The 19,379-nt window shown below is 40.0% G+C and overlaps 1 protein-coding gene across 1 annotated transcript in view; it reads left to right on the top strand.

The window, feature by feature from the left end:
* Window positions 1-19,379, top strand: part of hmcn1 (hemicentin 1) — an 80,992-nt gene that overhangs the window by 13,700 nt on the left and 47,913 nt on the right. The window contains exons 2-17 of the mRNA XM_014980318.2: window positions 3,129-3,199; window positions 4,774-4,932; window positions 5,021-5,143; window positions 6,334-6,505; window positions 7,513-7,619; window positions 11,759-11,879; window positions 11,958-12,221; window positions 12,310-12,454; window positions 13,065-13,186; window positions 13,877-14,146; window positions 15,911-16,052; window positions 16,704-16,831; window positions 16,918-17,031; window positions 17,240-17,398; window positions 18,820-19,011; window positions 19,087-19,182. Coding sequence (XP_014835804.2) covers window positions 3,129-3,199; window positions 4,774-4,932; window positions 5,021-5,143; window positions 6,334-6,505; window positions 7,513-7,619; window positions 11,759-11,879; window positions 11,958-12,221; window positions 12,310-12,454; window positions 13,065-13,186; window positions 13,877-14,146; window positions 15,911-16,052; window positions 16,704-16,831; window positions 16,918-17,031; window positions 17,240-17,398; window positions 18,820-19,011; window positions 19,087-19,182 — 2,385 coding nt within the window. The remainder of the gene's footprint in view (window positions 1-3,128; window positions 3,200-4,773; window positions 4,933-5,020; window positions 5,144-6,333; window positions 6,506-7,512; window positions 7,620-11,758; window positions 11,880-11,957; window positions 12,222-12,309; window positions 12,455-13,064; window positions 13,187-13,876; window positions 14,147-15,910; window positions 16,053-16,703; window positions 16,832-16,917; window positions 17,032-17,239; window positions 17,399-18,819; window positions 19,012-19,086; window positions 19,183-19,379) is intronic.

Here is a 19,379-nt window from a genome sequence, read left to right as displayed (position 1 = left end):
CTGATTCTGGTCACCAGATGTTTTTTCAGCGTCTCCTCTTGCTGGAACCTGTTTTGATCTATGGGTTAAATGGGATGCAATGTTCTTATGATTTGCTTTCCTTGTTGCTGATGTTGTGCCTGCTGCCCAGTAAATATTCGACTAATTGAAATCACTTCAAGCCTGAATGTAGGAGGAGGTGAAACTCAGTTTGCCGCTGGAAAGTTGCCTGAACTCATTAGATGTTCCTTTTGTGTTTAGGTGTGCATGTGCTTTGTAGATGGATGCTTTATATGCAGAGATTACAAATAAATACTTCCAAATGTCTTAGTGATAGTTGAGGCTGCTGATTTCGAGTGTTTATCTCGTTTCCTCTTGTGTCAACAACTAGCTCCACAACCAGATTAAGAAAACAGGATGTAATGGAGGACTTGATTTTGTTTAGTTTGCTGTAATCACTTTCTTTTGTTGTTGTTTTTTCAGACATTCTTTCATGTTTAATTAATTTGCCTGACCATCAGCACCTATGGAGTTGTACGAAAAAGCATATATTGAAAAAAATGTATCCAGAAGTCTGCATAAATTTGCCAATAGCCATCTAGGGCAGTGAGTTTAAACCTTTTGTCCTTGTGAACCGTTCCATGTCTGGAATATTTAACTCAAAATTCATATTTATTACCGATGTGAAGGCAGCAGTAACAACCAACACACTGGCTTACCAGACCCTGCTCCTTAAAAGCTGGATGGGCACAAACAGAAGCGCCCAGGCACTTTCTGAATAAAATGTCTCTTAGTCTGATTGACAGAGCTGTAGATGTTATTGAACATATTTATTTTGCCTGATGATAAAGGATGCATCTATGGTGTCAACAGGTGATCACCTCTGAAATGTGTTGAAGAACTTGCTCCAGTTTGATAAGACCAAAACCTAACTTTTTGACCTGCATTTTGCAAACTCCAGTGATTTTTCTTTTAGAATCAAATCCTGTTTGTGTGGCTAGTTTTAGTTCTATGTCTGAGGTTTCCCCTTACTACTGAGCATTTGACAAATGCTGAAAGAACTTCACATTTGCAAATATGCGTAGCTGTTTGGTGTGGTGTTATTGGGAAAGCTCATAATGATTCCTATAACCAAAGAATGTAGACAAACACACTATAAAAATCAAACTTCAATTGTCTTCATATGTCAGAGTCAGGATTTATTACCTAGGGAGAGTTTTAAACAGATTTATTTCAGCTCATGCTGTTTCGAGGTCATGGGTTTTTACCGGGTTTTCCGCACTGGCAGTGCTGAAAAGAGTGGCTGTGGTTTGAGGCAACAAGCCAAAACAGTCTAAAGAATCATTACGACAGCCATGGGAACCTCTCCCTAAAGGAAGAGGTGTCAATTTTTCCATCTCTGAAAAGTTTAACTTCAAATCCAAGTTCTGTTCTTAGCAGCCAGGTTAATTTCCCTACTGGTTTTTAAAAATGTCTTTGATCACCACAAAAGCTCCTCAAGGCTTCACAGCAGTGTCAGTAGTTGAATTATTGGGAGCAAATGCAATTTTCTCCTTTTTCTTTATTACACAATATGAGTGCTTTTTAAGAATAAATAATGCATGTTATAAAACTGGAATGCCAACAGAATCCTTGCTGTTTATGTTGCCTATAAATTAATCTCGTAAATTCAACTTTGAAAAGATGATTAGAGGATAAGGAAAATGGCAAATCATCTTAGCAGTACGTCAAACGTAGCAGTCAACCAACATCTTGCAGGCTGTTTTTAAAACTGCATCCTTCCTCAACAGTCAGGGATTCTCTGTAATTGCCCCATTTTCAACAAGAGAACCCTTGTTTTCCAGTGTTTCAATCTGCTTGCATGTGCAGAACTGCTCTGTGTGCGTCTGCTGTTTTTTTGCAAACGATCATCAGTCTCGTTCTTTAGCGCAGCTGCAGCTGCTGCAGTCACCTAGTTTGACTCGGGAGACATCTTAACTGCCCATCAGCCAATAAAACATCTGAGAAACAAAAGCGACTATAAACAGTAGCATATGTAAAATAGAGATGTTATTGCTGTGAGGCAGTACTGCAGTTTTATACGGCAGAGGAAGACCACCATCAGAACTGCACAGTCATTTACTTTTTAGCTTTACTGCCTCATAGCAAACCAGTCTTGAGTTTAAACCTGAGCTGAGGTCTGTCACTGAGGTGTTTTGCACACTTTCCTGCTGCATCAGTAGGGTCACACAGATTAATCCCACACTCCAGTTTTGGATTTAAAAAGCTACTCCAAATTAGGCGTTGAGTTTAAGTGTGTCCTTGCATTGGTTTCTGTACATGAAAGTGAGGATTGTGTAGACCAAAGTTCTCCTTGTCCAGTCCTTGAGAACTGCTGTCCTGCAGCTTTTAGATGCAACTGTGCAGTGCAGTAGTGCATATTGGTGTGTTCATGTACTACCAAATTTCTTGGAGCCGATGTTTGTCTGAATTTTATTCTTCATGTCATCGATTTCCTTGGATTTCTTTGCACTGTGAAAATAGTTTCTAGAGCAAATATTTTAGTACATATTACATAAGACAAAATTGACTTAGAAGTAGCTTTTTAGCAAGATACAGAAGCTTGTGTTAAATCCACAATTCCTTAATATTGATGAAAAAGTGTTTGTTCTACTGGCACATTATTTCACTTATAACAATAAATTTTTTTCATTAATTATTGACTTATAAGAAGCTCCTATATCTTGCTGAAAAGGTATTTGTAAGTTAGTTTTGTCTTAATTCAAGCTAAGACTAAGGTATTTTTGTCTTTTGAAACAATATCAGTACACAGTGGAGTTATAGTAGTGGTTTTTACAGTAACCTGTCACTGCATAATTACTTGGCTTTTTAAAAAAGTAAAAATGTCTTAAAACCTTCTACATATTTTTGATATTAGTATTATTACTTTCTTTATAGTTCCCTCTACCTTTTTCTTGCTTAATAAAATCTTTTTTATTCCATAAAGTTTTCCCGGTCAGCAGTTCAAACTTTGACATTTTAATATGGACATTCACGAGCACTTGGCAAAACCAATAGTTGGCTTGGGAACAATGTAAAACGATAAAAATACTCCAACACATCTTGAGGCTATTGTTCCATTAATCCCATTGATTTGTGTTTTCTTGCAGAGATTGGACCCGTAACAATCACAACAGACCCAAAGAAGTTCCAGCATGAGCTTAGAGAGTTGTACGTTCAGGTGGGTTCAGACACTTGCATTATCCAAGGAAACAGCAGCTGTAGCCTGGATGCTCAGGTCACCTGGACTTCATAAAAAGAATACAGAAAGTTGCAGTCATCATACCAGACGTCTGGGTTGGAAGATCTATGAGCTGTTGCAGAACTTAGTTATTTTCCACTGGAAGCCAAAAACAAGGCTTGAAAGAAAGTGTAAGCCTGACAAGTCGGTAATTGCATAACAGAGTATTGTTAAGCTTGGCATTAAAAAGGAACTCCAGCTGGAAGACAAATAAATGCCTAAACAGCAGAATTCAACAGCTGGACATAAATCATTCAATGCCAAAATGAGCTTGTTTGACAAGTATTCTGGATAAATTAAAGGAAGTATAAAAGCTTCAAATTAAATATGTTAAACAAAGGTAGATAAACCCTGAATAGCCTTTGATGAAAGACTTTGGCAAGGAACTTGCATATTTAGCATGACTTGTGTTCAAACTTATGTCTGAATAGATTGAGTGCAGCATGAAAACAATCCCTTTTTCTGTCACAGCTTTATTCTTCAGTCTGTAATTCTTGCACTCCCCTCTTAACATCCACACTCCTTCCTTTTGCTTGAGAATGTTGCAAGAAGGGTTTTTGTTTCAGACAAAAGCCAGAACTGTATGTAAAAGTAACAATGCGGCCTTTCTATAAGGCTTAATGTTAAGAAAATGATGAGGTACACCAAAAAGAGAAAGTTGTCAAATGGAAGAAAATGGAGTTCACTTGTCTCAGGCTGAAGGTGTATCATAGTTTGGCTGTTTGCAACATTTGCATTTCTGCTTGTTTTGGTTCTGATAGCCTTGCACCATTTGACATAAATAACGGAAGAAACCTTACTTTGGTAGGCAGTATTTCTTTTAGTTTTCTAGAACAGACTGAGGAAATTATAAGACATGGGAGAAATTTGTTTTGGAAGAAGGGATATACAAACAGAGCATAACAATGCTTCAAACAAAATACATGAAAACCAACAGAAAACATTAAGGATCAAGCTTTGTACAAGTAAGAAGCACAATGACGCACAATATTGATGTACAAGAAAAGAACATACTGACTTCAAATGGGCAATAAATCCCCACAAGCACACAGTACATCTCTACATACATTTTTAACCTTTCATACAATTGATGATCTGAGCCTCCTACCTCTCTGTTCAGACTTGGCTAATCGTCCAGAAGGAGAGACAAACCACTGTATCCCTCGTGAAGATGTGTAAATCAACAGTCTTGAACAGATCAAACGTGTGTTTAAGACAGTCGTATTTACACAGAGGAGCCGTAAACCTGAGCTAATAAAAACAGAACGATGCAAACGTGTGGTGCATCAGACAGAGCACACTCTTGAGATATTAATTTATGAACGTAATTGAAAACCATGCGATATTTTTCTTCTCTTCACATCTATGCAATACTTATGCTGGCCTGTCACATAAAAGTTAAAGTTTGTAGTTGTGATTCAACAAATTAAGAACAACATCAAGGAGTGTGAAAACTCTTACGAGTCACTGCAGATGAACAATGCTGACAGATCAAACTGTTTTGTCTCTTACAGGGAGGTGGCGACTGCCCAGAGATGAGCATCGGTGCTATAAAGATCGCTTTGGAGATCTCTTTGCCAGGATCTTTTATTTATGTTTTCACAGATGCCCGTTCTAAAGATTACAAACTGACTCATGAAGTCCTGCAGCTCATTCAACAGAAACAGTCACAGGTTTGGAGATAATTTAATGAAACGGAAATTTCTTTAAGTTCAGAATCAAAGAAACTTTATTTTAATTGTTCCAACATTTTTATTCCAGGTAGTGTTTGTGCTGACGGGTGATTGTGATGATAGGAATCATATTGGTTACAAGGTGTATGAGGAGATTGCCTCTACAAGTTCTGGGCAAGTTTTCCACCTAGATAAGAAACAGGTCAATGAGGTAAGAGGATAATTACTGCATGGCCCTGCACTGCTACTAACCTGCATATTAAGTGTGAGTGAATCATTTGATTTTAGACCTGATTTAACCACAACAAAGTGTTTTTTTCACTTAAGTTTTGGAAATTAAATGACTTCAGGCGGTTTTTACAACCCATGTCCCGGTAGGGACTCTACATCTAATGTGCATGGGAAAAAATTTAATGATTGATGCATACCATTGCTCTTTTCAGCCTCTCCAAAATGTAAATCAACAGTCTTGGATTGTGAAAAGAGCCAGTGCATGAAATTTAAATGTTCTGCAGTTTTATTACTTTTGGAGAGGAATTTATACAAAGGAAGTAAGGCCTTTAGTTCCACAGAGAACATTCAGACCATTTACTCTCAATAGTAAAAAAAAACAACAACTTTTTTTGTGAATCTTTATTTGTAAAGTGCCTAGAGATCAGCTTTGATCTTAATTTGAGCTATGTATATAACATAGGAACTAATTATTATTTCAAAAACTCCTTGTGTTTATTCCCGTTTTCATGGACGACAAATCGTGTGGATCTAGGAAACATTTGTTTTTATTTGCCAAAGTTGCATGGGGTTAACCAAATATTTCCCCCACGAAACATGGGAACTAGTTCATTTGCCAGAATCATGGATGTTACATGTTGCATGTTGCATGTTACGTGATATGAATTTTATGGCATATTGCACATCCCTAGTGGGAATTAGTTTTAGATCTGGGATCCTAATATGTATCGCTCACAGTCGTCTTTAAATTGAACCGTGAAAAGATGAACCATAACCCCATATTAAACTAATATTTTAAAACATGTGTTACCATTTTTCATACCCATCTTTACCTAAAGTGTCAGTGAATGTGGAAGGCCAGATGCTTTCACACATCACATGGTTAGAATAGCCACTGGGTATTCGGGATGTGGAGGAATTATGGGCCCGGCATGCAAGGAATGCAAAAATCTTTCTGATAAAGAGTTTCATGTTTCCAAGAAAAAGCTTATGTGTCATATAGCTGACATGTTACTTAATTAAGTTATGCTCTTAGAAAGATTTTCTTTTAAACTTAAGTTATGCTTAGTAGTGTTATGTCAGTAGTTACCTTTTTTTTACACCTTCTAATAGAAGCACAAGTGGTCAACCTTTTATCAACATTTCTAACATTTTTCCTTTGCATAACAGGTTCTTAAATGGGTAGAGGAGGCTGTGCAGTCCTCAAAGGTCAACCTGCTTTCCACTGATCATTTCAGTCAGGTCAGCAACACCTGGCAGATGCCCTTTGATCCCAGCCTAAAAGAAGTTACGGTGGCTCTCAGTGGCCCAGCACCTGATATTGAGATAAAAACTCCTCAGGGTAAGATTTTCACTCTGCTGACATGGTGGCTGAATTCTGCTTTTGTTTTTAAAATTAACTTGAAATACACTAGAAGCCAGTAATTTAGCAAAATTTACCCTCATGCTTATGTAAGGTGTAAATTCAGCAGTAGGATTTTGTTCCCATTGTTTCCAAAAAATGTAAGAGTAATTCCAGAAAGAAGTCTGAAAGAGTAGTATAGACATAAGGGAAGAAAAGAAGTTCAAAGAGGAAGGTTTGATACAGGGGATACAGCTGCTGCTATTGGCTTTTGAAAAACATGATTTTCTGCTAGATCTCATGAAAATTCTCCTTTTGTCAGTCAGTCAGTCTGCAGGAATCTGGACAGAGCAGAGCAGTCAGCGAAACTCTTCAGTGGGAAATAAATCCCATAATCATCTCCTTCATAACTGAATTACATATTGGGTTTCTGTCTTTGAAAGGAGACAAGAAGAGGCTCAGAGGTTCAGTTGAGCAGATAGTTTTTGCCAGTACCAGAGATAAATAAGGAAGCCAAGAGTCTAGCTTAAGTTTGACGAAAGGAATGATCAAGTCAAGGCCTAATTTTTTTTTAACATAAGGGGAAACTATATTATCTGAACTCCAGGGATTTTCACATGTTTTCTTTAAAAATTACATCAAGACACTTTTGCTTTTATGGCAAATTTCACTTAACAGTTTGATGGAAGAGATGACATTAGATTGCTAAAAGGAATAATTTTCAACAACTAAGGAATTAATAGCTAAAACTGAAGTCCTACACAGCTAAAGGTTTGAGTAACTCCCTGGAATTTCCACATCTGGGATACATATACTCTACACATGTTCTTTTACTTACAGTATTTGGACTAATGTTTACAACACATCATGGAATTTAAAATTTTCTTCTTTAATGTCACATTTTAATGTTTAACTTACTATCATGTGGTATAAAGTTGTAAAACTTTATGCCATAAAAGTTGCTGAATAAGTAAATAATTGCATCTGTATATTTGTTTGACTTTCAGGAAAACTCTTGGGGAAGGCTGATGGCCTGACTGAGCTTTTGCACATTCCCAACTCGGCCAAAGTTGTCAACATCAAGGACCCGCAGCCAGGAATGTGGTCTGTCAAGGTAAACGCTTTACTCCTCACCTGAGCAGTTACAAAAAAAATTTCTCGGCTTCTAGCAATTTTTAGAGCAGAGATAACCATTTAAAAAAATTAAGAGAAAAGCTTGATGTGTAATTAATTAATGTTCATGTTCCTTCCTTATTTCAAGGCAGTTAAATCATGATCAAAAGGTACTGTTAGGTTCTGTGTTTTGAGTTTGAGTTTCTGTCTGTCTAGTCCTGTTTTCCCCTGAGTCTCTGTCTTGATTGATCCCAGCTGTGTGTCGTTCCTGTGATTACCCTCCCAGTGTATTTAGCCCCACCTGTTGTCAGTGTTCCTTGTCGGATCCTCGTCGTGTGCTATGTCGTCAGTCTGTTCCCTGTGCCGTCTCTGTTTTGGACTTATTAAAATTCATTATTTTCATCATCATCCTGGGCCTGCCTGCGTCTCATCTCACCTCACCACAAACCTGAATCTTGACAGTAGGATCCGACCAAACAGAAGGTGAGAGACGCGTCATGCGGACAAGACGGAGTAGCGCTTGGCGGTGTTTTGGAGCGGTCCCCTTGGAGGAGTTTTGTGGCGGAGCTCTTCTGTGGGGATCGCGGCTGGCGATCCCCCTGCCTGGAGTGGAGCAAAGCCGTCACCGCAGCCCTGAGCCGCCGGAGGTCCCGGCCCCTGGGCAAAGCCGTCACCGCAGCCCTGAGCCGCCGGAGGTCCCGGCCCCTGGGTCACGCCGTCACCGCAGCCCTGAGCCGCCGGAGGTCCCGGCCCCTGGGTCACGCCGTCACCGCCGCCCTGAGCCGCCGGAGGTCCCGGCCCCTGGGTCACGCCGTCACCGCCGCCCTGAGCCGCCGGAGGTCCCGGCCCCTGGGTCACGCCGTCAACGCTGCCCTGAGCCGCCGGAGGTCCCGGCCCCTGGGCGAAACTCCCACAGCCTGCAGCTGCCTCCGGTCCCCGCACCATGGCATCGTCAGTCCCCGCTGCCGCCGGTCCCCGCACCGAGGCGGCGTTTGCTCCCCCCGCCCCCAGAGTTTCCCGAGTCCGCTCCGTGCGGGCAGTCCCCAGCTCCAGCGTTCCCCGAGCTTCCCGAGTTCCCTTTGGCTCCGCCCCCTGAGTTTGCGGACGACCCCGATCCCCCCGAGTTTCCTGAGTCTGCTCCCCCCGAGTTTCCTGAGTCTGCTCCCCCCGAGTTTCCTGAGTCTGCTCCCCCCGAGTTTCCTGAGTCTGCTCCCCCCGAGTTTCCTGAGTCTGCTCCCCCCGAGTTTCCTGAGTCTGCTCCCCCCGAGTTTCCTGAGTCTGCTCCCCCCGAGTTTCCTGAGTCTGCTCCCCCCGAGTTTCCTGAGTCTGCTCCCCCCGAGTTTCCTGAGTCTGCTCCCCCCGAGTTTCCTGAGTCTGCATGTGTGCAGCCCGCTGCCGGTGCGCAGCTTCCCGAGCTCCTCGAGCCAGCTCCGTCCGAGCCTCCTGCCGGCTGGCCTCTCTGCCGGCCTTCTAGGGCCTCCAGCCGGCCCCACGGGCCCGAGGGCCTCCTGCTGCGGTGGCGGGAACGACCGCCGGACCCGGCTCCACGTCTCTGCTTCCTGCGCCGGCGGAGGAGACCGCCGGACCCGGCTCCACGTCTCTGGTTCCTGCGCCGGCGACGCCCGCCGGACCCGCCTCCGGGACTCCGCCTTCTGTGCCGGCGACGCCCGCCGGACCCGTCTCCGGGACTCCGTTTCCTGCGCCGGCGACGCCCGCCGGACCCGTCTCCGGGACTCCGTTTCCTGCGCCGGCGACGCCCGCCGGACCTCTTTCGAGAGGTCTGCCTCCTGGGTCTCCGCCCACCCTGATGGGTGGTTGTCTGTTATGGACTTTTGCCCTCCGTCCGTCGCCCCTCCGCCCACCCTGATGGGTTGTTTTCTGTTGTGCCCTTTTTGGGGCGTCTGGTAGCCGCCCCTTGAGGGAGGGGTACTGTTAGGTTCTGTGTTTTGAGTTTGAGTTTCTGTCTGTCTAGTCCTGTTTTCCCCTGAGTCTCTGTCTTGATTGATCCCAGCTGTGTGTCGTTCCTGTGATTACCCTCCCAGTGTATTTAGCCCCACCTGTTGTCAGTGTTCCTTGTCGGATCCTCGTCGTGTGCTATGTCGTCAGTCTGTTCCCTGTGCCGTCTCTGTTTTGGACTTATTAAAATTCATTATTTTCATCATCATCCTGGGCCTGCCTGCGTCTCATCTCACCTCACCACAAACCTGAATCTTGACAGGTACATTGTTAAATGTTCGGCAAAAATGATAATTTCCAAACTGACCTTCATTCTCCTACACTACTGGTCCCTTTATTACCAAAATAAAGCAGCACTGATGGTCAGTTGTTTGTACAGATCTAGTACAGTTTTTTGTTTTGCCTTTTAAAAGTGGTTGGACAGTAATCAACAAGTCCTGTGTCGAGACACAGTGACTCATGGTGTTTAATGCATCCTACTGCTAGCTAAAACAGCTTTGCATTTAGACCTTCAGTTAATGTCTAAGATTGGCTGTACTCTTTACTTTTCAACCAAATAAACTCAGTTTAGCATAGAAGTAAAAAAAAAAAACCTTGAGACCTAACTAAGAAGATTGTTGTTTTTTTTTTATCTAAAAATGTTTTCTGGGCTAACTTTTAAATACTTATACTGTCAAAGCCTTTGTTTCTTGAAGGATTTGCTGTTGGTAATGTGTTTTTTCTGTAAAAGAAAAAAAAAAAAAGGCACAACAAACCCTGAGTATATCCATGAAGTCTGAGTTGAATTCAATTCTGAGAAAATGGGAAATGAGCCGTTTTAATGACAGAGGACTCTTGCTTTGTTTGCTAAAATGATGACCTTTAGACGACCTTTGCCCTCGTATACAATCACCTAAAAACTCTGTGGCTGCTATTACAGCAGGACTCATCACTACTTAACATACTTTGCTTCATAATGGCAGGACATATTGTTAATGCCAGGGCTGAATTGCCTTTTGTCTTTCCAATTTGAGCTTGTTAAAAGGATGCTGTGGCTAAGTAGATGTGAATTGTCTTCTAGTTAAAGGGTCTTAGGTTTTTTTATTTATCTATGCATATGTTTTTTGGTTAGACATTAATAAACACCCAATGGACTAAATTGTCAAAGTTACTGAGTGTTAAGACCCCTAATGCTAACATTTAGGGGTCTTAACTTAACTCAGACATCTTTTATTTTAGTTGAAATAGGTACGTTTTTTCCTGATCAGCATAAAACCAACAACTAAAATGCCATCTTAGGTGGAGGTGGTATTACAGAAAAGTGTTCTTTCAATAGTCAGTGTGAAAAAAATCTTTACAACAAGAATAGTTTATGCTTTTCTTTCATTTGATTTTAGCTTAAAACTCTTTCCAGCTCTCCTTTAATCTACTTTAACTAATTTGGTGATATGCATAGGGTAGGGGGTCGCTGTCCGTTTAAAAGACCAATTTGTCTCCAAGCTTTAACTTCCCAGCTGATGTCTGTAAAGCATAATGATGCTTCATGTTGTTTAAGTCTTTTTGAATAAAGTGCGTATTAAAATAAAGTAAGTTTCTTCTCTAGCTCAGTCATTCCTTTGCCTGTTGCCTCTCCACTGTTTTGTACGGTGTGATTATGTTGCGTTTGGTAATCATCGTAAAATACAGAGATTCCAAACATTCTCTTTCATTTGGAGCAATTGTGGAGTAAATGACAGTTCAGGAATTCATGCCTTCCTCTGCAGTGTGACACCGTCAACCGAGGTGAGGAGTTTCCATCTCTCGCAAACATGTACTTCAGAGTAATTATTCTATCTTTTATTTCTGCAAACTTCAAGAGACCTCCAACCCTTGAAGACCTCATTATTCACTCTGATTATAGTGATTGTGCTTATCTTATGTGTGAGCTTCAGTCCAAACCGGTCAACCCCAAGGTGTGGATGTTTTATAAGCTCAGGTGATACGAACAGGGACTTAGTCACTCTTGCAGTTTGTCTCTGCTTGTTTGGTTGCCAGTCTGTCATCAGACCACTCAGTGTTGCTTTTGATTCAACAACTATTTCAATTAAACTGTTATGTTCATCAAAATACATTGCAAAAATCTGATTTTTGAATGCTTGTTCTGTTGTTTTCCTATCAGTTCAGTCAAGTTAAAAATGACCCAATGTTTTTCTGTTATGGTCGCAGACATCAAGTAAAGGGAGGCACTCAGTCCGGATCTCAGGTCTCAGCACCATCGACTTCCGTGCCGGGTTTTCCAGAAAACCCACAATGGATTTTAAAATGACAATCAGCAGACCAGTTCAAGGTGAGGAAAGCCAACCTTTCAAGGCTTTACTTGTTTATTTAGTTTTGTTTATTCACACCAGTGATCTCCACTTCCCAGGTATTCCCACTCACATCCTTTTGAACACCACTGGACTTTCCCCTCCTGCTCGGCCTGACCGGCTGGAGCTCCTCACAATCACTGGCGAAGTTATCAAAACTTTGCCAATCAGGTATTACCCAGAGCGACAGCCGTACAACCTCTGGAACATCACAGAGTTCATCCCTCCCAACGAGGCCTTCTTCCTGAGGCTTACGGGATATGACAGCCAGGGTTTTGTGTTCCAGAGAGTCTCCAGTGTCTCGTTCTCCAGCATTGTACCTGGTGAGCGATGTGCTTTTTCACCCTCCTTTAGAAACAATGTTGTTTATTCCCTGTTAAATGCCTCTTCGTTACTTTGCTTTTCTTTCAGATGCACCTAAGGTGGTAATGCCAGCCACCACAAGCGGTTATTACCTCCGAAGAGGGTTTATCCGATGCCAGGTAGAGAGTTTGTTACCATTTACTCAGCGCTTCAGCAGAGATGGAAAGCGACTTGGAGTAGACCAACTCTTCAGGTGACATATTGTTAAATTAGAATATACTTTCAGGTGTTTGTCTGATTATAAGTATCTTTTTTAAGCCTTCTTTTCATGGAGTACACATTTCTGTATAAAAATGTGTTCTTAATGGTCTGATGCAATATTCTAATCTTAAATGTTGTGTTTTCTTTAACTGTAAGTGAATAATCATCAAAGAGAAAGAAAGACTTGAAAATGTCAGTGTACCAGGAATTAATCTAAATAATTTGTTTAATTTTGTGAATTCAGTTTCTGAAATGAATTAACTTTTCAAAATTCCTCTAATTTCTTGAATATAGCTTTACTTTATCAAACTATTCACAGTTGATGATGTAAGCCTGAAGTTGAAGGTTTAACCACTGAAATTGTACGCACATGTAAAAGATGGGCATTTTAAATTTTTCTTTCAACCATCAAATAAAATCTAGTTTTGAAACATAGTTTTTGTTTGCAAAAAGTTTGGCTGTAAAGTACTAAAAATACAGAGTAGTACTCAGCTGAATGACGGTCCAGCTTTCAGACCCTGTGTTGACTTTTTCTTAAATAAATAACATTAAATACTTCTCATCCTTTTTTTGTTATATTTATTTGTGACTTTTAATTCCAGTGAATCAGATAGCGTGTCATGGGAAATCGAAAAGGTAACTCTGAAGGATGAAGGCCACTACGAATGCATTGCAATTAGCAGCGCTGGAACAGGACGAGCTCGTACCTTCCTGGATGTGTCAGGTAAGCCAACATCCCAAGACTCTCAGTAATACAGAAAATGTTTTACCTCTTTTCATATGACCATGTATAAATCTAAACAAATAAATATGAAACTTGGTGCATCAATGCATCTTTATGTCAGATCTTGTGAAGCTGCTGGTAAGAATCTTGGTTATCTTGAATAACTTTTTCATAGTAAATTTACCAACTTTAGCAACTGATGGTTAACCATTTCACTTCTAAAAATATTTGTTGCAATATGTAACATACTCACACAAGACCCATTATTAAGGAAAAAAGCATATTATGCAAGTGGTGTTGCTTAAATGGCTTTTCAAAAGAGTTGAAATACTAACATGTTTAACTTACAAATAAATAGTTAGCTTTACAGAACAAAAATTACTGCATAGTGATTGCAGAACTTTTAGCCTCTACACATCAACCCAGAGTACACAGACTTGGGATGGCAGCCTTAAAGGGATGTAGAGATGAATGTCATCAACATAAGAGAAAATCTCAGAAAAAGCGTGAATGATGAGTACGAAAGTTAAACTGGATTCAGAACTGAACTTTGTGGAAACCCTACAGGTGAGAGAGGTCGTGTTAGGGTCAAACATTTAAACTCTAAAAGAATAAAACCTGTCAGAGGATATGCTTTTTCCAAATTCAGTATCCAAATAAAATAACTACAGCATTCACTTTTCTCTCTAGAACCGCCTCCTGCCATCACTGTTGAAGGGAATGTTACCGTCTCACCTGGCAGTCATGCTGTCCTCACCTGCCAAGTCGTCAGCACTGTTGCCTTCAACCTCACCTGGCTGCGAGGGGGATACGATGCTCGTCTGAACCCACGGGGGAACATCCTTGCCAACCTTTCACTGCAGGTGTCCAATGTGACCCCGGATGATTCGGGCTGGTATGAGTGCATTGCTGCTAATGAAGGAGGAAAGACCACAGATCGGACGTATCTCACAGTACAAGGTGATAAATATGTCCTGAATTCAACAAAAAAAAAGCCCTTTCAGGATTTCATCCTTTATCTCCTCAACTGTGCAGTAGTTTCTTGTTATTGAGTCACAATTGTTTTTGTTCAACCACATTATTACATAATCTGTGGTCCTTAGTTCTTTACGTCATTTATTTCTCCTTGTGAAGCAGCTGTTGGTACGCCCCAGGTCCTTTCTAATTGCCCCTCGTCAGTAATATCCTAGTGATTAACCTCGCTTTGAAGTAGGGCAGGTTGACTCACACCAGAAAGACCCAGAAGGGGTTTCTGCTCCAAGTAGGCTTAAAGCCAAACTTTGTTTTGCTGAATTTGTAGCTATGTGTCTTATACAATATGAAAAGACATGTAACTTTATTTTTCTTATTATCTGCCAGTAAATTCTGCTGAACATTTCCTGTTCTAGATTAATCACAACTTTTAAACATTTTATATTTGCTAAATGCTCAAATAACGAATACATTTTATTACTTACTTCAAATTCAGAAGTTTTTACACCCTAAGAGTAATGTGTTATTGAACACTTTGGTAAAGCAAACAAGGTGATATCATTCCTTTGTATGTTATTTCACAACACTTTAGTTGTTGTAAGGCAACACCTCGAGCACACTGCTTCCTTGTGTGGCATCATTAAAAAAATCAAAAGAAATCAGTCGAGCTCTCAGGAAGAAAATAAAAATTGTCAAGCCATTACACTGCTCATTAAGGACAGACTTTGACTAGGCCATTCAAACACAAACATTCCTGTTTGCTTTTATCTAAGCACTATTACTTTTGTGGTAGCTCTTGTAGTAATAGTGTTATTACTGGATCCCAGTTTTGGGTATTTTTCAATCTCTAGTAGGATTTCCTCCGGTGTAATTTTGGTCTCATCTGACCGGAGCATTCCTTCCCACTATTTGCTTCCGTCCAATACTTAGATGATGAATTTGACAGTCCTACTGTGTTTCTTAGTCTTCAATGTGTGTGGACAGTATGGTTATTTCATTGCACCATCTGCTGAATGTCCTGCATATCTTTAAAAATGTGGCATCCTCTGTGACTGATGCTGAAGCAAAAATGTAAAATATTTTCCTTCACAACTAATGTATTTTGACAGGTTTGTTTTATTTTAACCATTTGAGCCCAAATATTTTTCCTTGAAGATTGCTCTAAAGAGAGAATAAAACCTGAAAAGATAATAACACAGAATCTAAAACATTATGCAGGGTCATTTTTCTGTTGAATTTGTCCTCAGCATGTTGGATTAACACATGTTAGTGCTGTGTGCATTGAGAATATTCCAATCATCACTCTTCTGCAAGAAACACTGGCGATAAAATTGCCAGTGAGAATATAATAGATAAAACACATCTTAGAAGGGAACGGTTTCCCATCATGAATCAATCCGAGGGTCTGTAGAGACAGCTCCAGATTCTCTGGATTCCACATTGTTTTCTGTTTTAGTATTAGAAAGACATGCTGTGAAATAATATTAGTGATCTTAGCAGTCATCCCTCCTCTTGCGACAGTGGCCATAAAATTTTAGGCTCTGCTCCATCATGTAACTGGAACTAAATTCACTGTGTAAGCGGATAACCCTTGTCCCTGCATGGAAATGTGTTTAAGACCTTCCCCTGATCTTCCCAAGAGCAGAGACCAACTCCAGTATTTCAATATGCAAGTTTTATTTTAGAATTTCACCCTGCGTCTCACGCTCTGACTGAATTGCTGAATAATTAAAACATTTGTTGTTTGTTTAGAGGCACCCAGGGTGTCAGTGGAGCCTCGAAATCAGACCTTCATGATGGGAGATGAAGTGAGGATCAGGTGTTCAGCCACTGGCTATCCTCCACCACGTCTGGTTTGGACCCACAATGACATGTTTATTACAGGAAACAATAGGTAAATTAATTCATTTCACCATAACCCTAAAAATATTACTAATTTTACATTCCACAGATTTTTTTTGCACAAAAGGCAAAAAATGCGATTTCAGTATTCTGCTTGCCTCTCTTGTACTTGCAAACTCTCCTGGACTCGTTACCAGCATTCTCTCACATGGTGACAGCGAAGAGTCTCCAAAAACAGTTTTCATGTTTAGTACATGAGAATTTAGTTTTCATAGTAACTTGCTGGAAAAATTTATATACCTTTTATATCTCTTCATTCTTTACTTTTAAAGGTATTTGTCGCACTGGCCTGTTGTATGTCAAAATGTTCAAATTTGTGTATTCAGGGGTGAGAGGTTAGACTGAACCAATGACGTATAGCATAACTTGAACCAAAGACAGACAAATTTATATGCATGCTAACCAATTTTGCATGCCTTGTGTAGAAACAACATTACTCAATAGATTATAGTGTTTCGGTGCACAAAGTGTTAGCTTTATGAAAATGGTTCAATATACAAAGTTTAGCATATAAATCATCATTTTTTGTCCAAATAAAAACCTTTTAAGAATATTTTTATGGAGTGACTAGATCGTTAGTATTGCCATTTTCCCTGGTAAATTTGTAAAATCTATAATTTTGTATCATGTTTCTGATTTTTAGACACCGGATGACTCTTGATGGCACTCTGGTTATAAGAAACACAAAGAAGAAGGATGGAGGAGTGTATGGCTGTTTGGCCAGTAACCAGGCTGGTACCGACACGATGACCTCTATTCTCGCCTATTTTGGTGAGTATTCAAATCATTAGCCTCTTTTGTGTTCCTGCTGTGTTAGTGTTTTGTCTGATTTTTTTTTACACTTCATTGTTTCCTAGAATTTCCTGTGGTGTTAGCAGTCTTAAGAGAAATACTCAGTAACATTGGAGAAATCACAACGATGTCCTGTTCAGCATCCGGCATCCCTCAGCCTGAGATCTGGTGGTACAAAGGTAACAGTTTAAAAGCATAAAAATGTATTTAATGTTTACTGGACAAATGCATAGAAGAAATAAGTCTTGAGGGAGACTTAAACTACTTAATTTACAGAAATAATGAAGAACATAGTCTGAATAAATGTATTGGGTCTTGCATTGTAAATTTTAAACTGACTTTTGAAAGCTGATACAAAATACTTGCTACATTTGCTGTGATTACTAGGTAATATTCAGCTCCATTCCTCGGATCTGTTGGAGGTGGACAAAATAGGAGGAACACTTATCATAAAGCAAACCCAGTTGGGTGATGCTGGAGACTACTCCTGTGTGGCCGTAAATCCTGCTGGTTCCTCCTCACTAAAGATCCGTCTTGATGTTGGAGGTATGAATTGGTGACTATTCTGAAATCGTCTTTTGACTTTTAAAGGAATCTTTTGTATTTTTATACATTACCACCAGAAATTGCCTGTGCTTCATTAATGTTTTGTTTTCTTTTTGTATTCTGCACCAAAAATGTATCTTACTTGTTCTTGTAATCATTGTCAGCATCCAGTCTAACTTCATGTAGAAAGTTAGCAGAAAATATGAATGGAAACTGCAGATTTTGCCTCTGTAGAGAGAATAACAAAATCTTCTTTGAATGTACAAATCAAGGTTGAAATTTCAGTGGGGTAAATGGAAATTCCAGTCCAGACTTTAATTTCTCAGTGGATTTGGATGCATAATGTCATAAAATAGCTTTGTGGCCAAATATAAGTCAATTGAGCAGCCAGCTGTTTTCTAAAAGAAGGTGTTGTTGACATATTTTCCCGTTCTCGGATATTTTATGCCAGTGGTTCCCAGAGTAGAAGCCAGAATCTCATATGGCAATTCATTTACAATTTTGTCTGGAAATTAAATTACACTAAAGCAAAATTTTATAGTAGTGTAATAGCATCAATTGTGATGATTGGATGAAACCTGTATATCTGAGTATTTTTATTTGTTTTTCATTTGGGCTTTTAGTTGTTTTAGCAATTGTTTTAAATTTCAACTATAATTGGCATCTGATATCTCTACTGCTGCTATTTTGTGAGTTTGAGGTTAAACACTTTAGGAAACACTTCTTCAGTGAGTTGATGTTAGTGAACTGAATGTGGTTGGGATTTTTTCAGCGTTTTGTTAGATCAATTCAACTGTTATCAAAGACTTTAATCATTGGAAAACTGATACACTTTTTCTATCCATTTAGAAGGAGAATGAAACTGAAGTTGAAAATGTTAACGAATAAAAACAAATTATTCTTGACTTTTAAACAAGTTTGCTATCAGTAGATGCTGAGCAACCTTATTTTAACCCTGTGCAACAATCATTTTTACTGCGAGGTTCCTAGCGTTGAGTAGGTATCACCTCAAGGGGGCGCCTATTCCCTTTTCTTTTGTTGTAATCTTGTACCGAGTAAGAACTCGCTTCCTTGATATTTTAGAAAGGAGAAATATCGGTGATTCTGAGGTGCAGAGGGGTGCAACTTTTGTTATTTTTCTCATGTATGATAAGATAATGTAAGTTCAGTGTCGTAGAGATCTGGCTTTACATGGACAAAGTGAAATAAAGTGAAAGTGTGGAATACTCCGACCGTGCGTTTTGCTAATTCGGGTTAGCGTGGCTAACCACCGCTGCTAACTCCTTCTCCGACCTCTCACCTCACCGGTCACACCTGGAGTAGAAATTGTTCTGAATACGTTTGCATAAATGTTTCCATTCATATGTAGGATGTCATTGCTCATCACTATCATTACTTTTCTTTAATCTTGACCAATCCAGCTACACCGAAGTTCACTCTTGAGCCATCAAATGTAGTAGAGGACATTGGCTCCAACGTGACATTGTCCTGTCAAGCGCACGGGCATCCTGAGCCGCAAGTCACATGGAGGAGGGAGGACGGGTCCTCTCTGTTTAACCGAGCCCACTCACATAGCACTGTCAAACAGAAAAAAGGGGACCTATACATATTTAGTAAGTCTGTTAAGTCAGTTTTATTCATATAAAGTCAAAAACAAATTGTTCAAGTTGTTCCTTTTTATCTGTCAGATCTATGGGTGGAGGATGAGGCGGAGTACATCTGTGAAGCCAAAAACCGCTTTGGGAAGATCCAAGCCAAGGCTAGCATCACTGTGACAGGACTTGGTAATATCGCTTTATAAAATGTCTGAATTATTATATTGTATTTATTTGTGTGTCTTAAAAGAAAAGGGTATTTTAACTCTAAGGTTATTGTCTGTCACACATATTCTTACGTTAAGTGAGGATATGTATGAATTAAAGATGACTGACTGCTAACAAATACCTAAAATTGGTTGCACTTAAATATTTTTATCTGTTTT

Source organism: Poecilia mexicana, unplaced genomic scaffold (assembly GCF_051168715.1).
Source record: "Poecilia mexicana isolate PSO_F unplaced genomic scaffold, ASM5116871v1 scaffold_8, whole genome shotgun sequence".
In the NCBI taxonomy this organism is placed as follows: Eukaryota; Metazoa; Chordata; class Actinopteri; order Cyprinodontiformes; family Poeciliidae; genus Poecilia; species Poecilia mexicana.
Note: the sequence above shows the minus strand (reverse complement) of the source record. Positions and strands in the feature narration are given on the sequence as shown.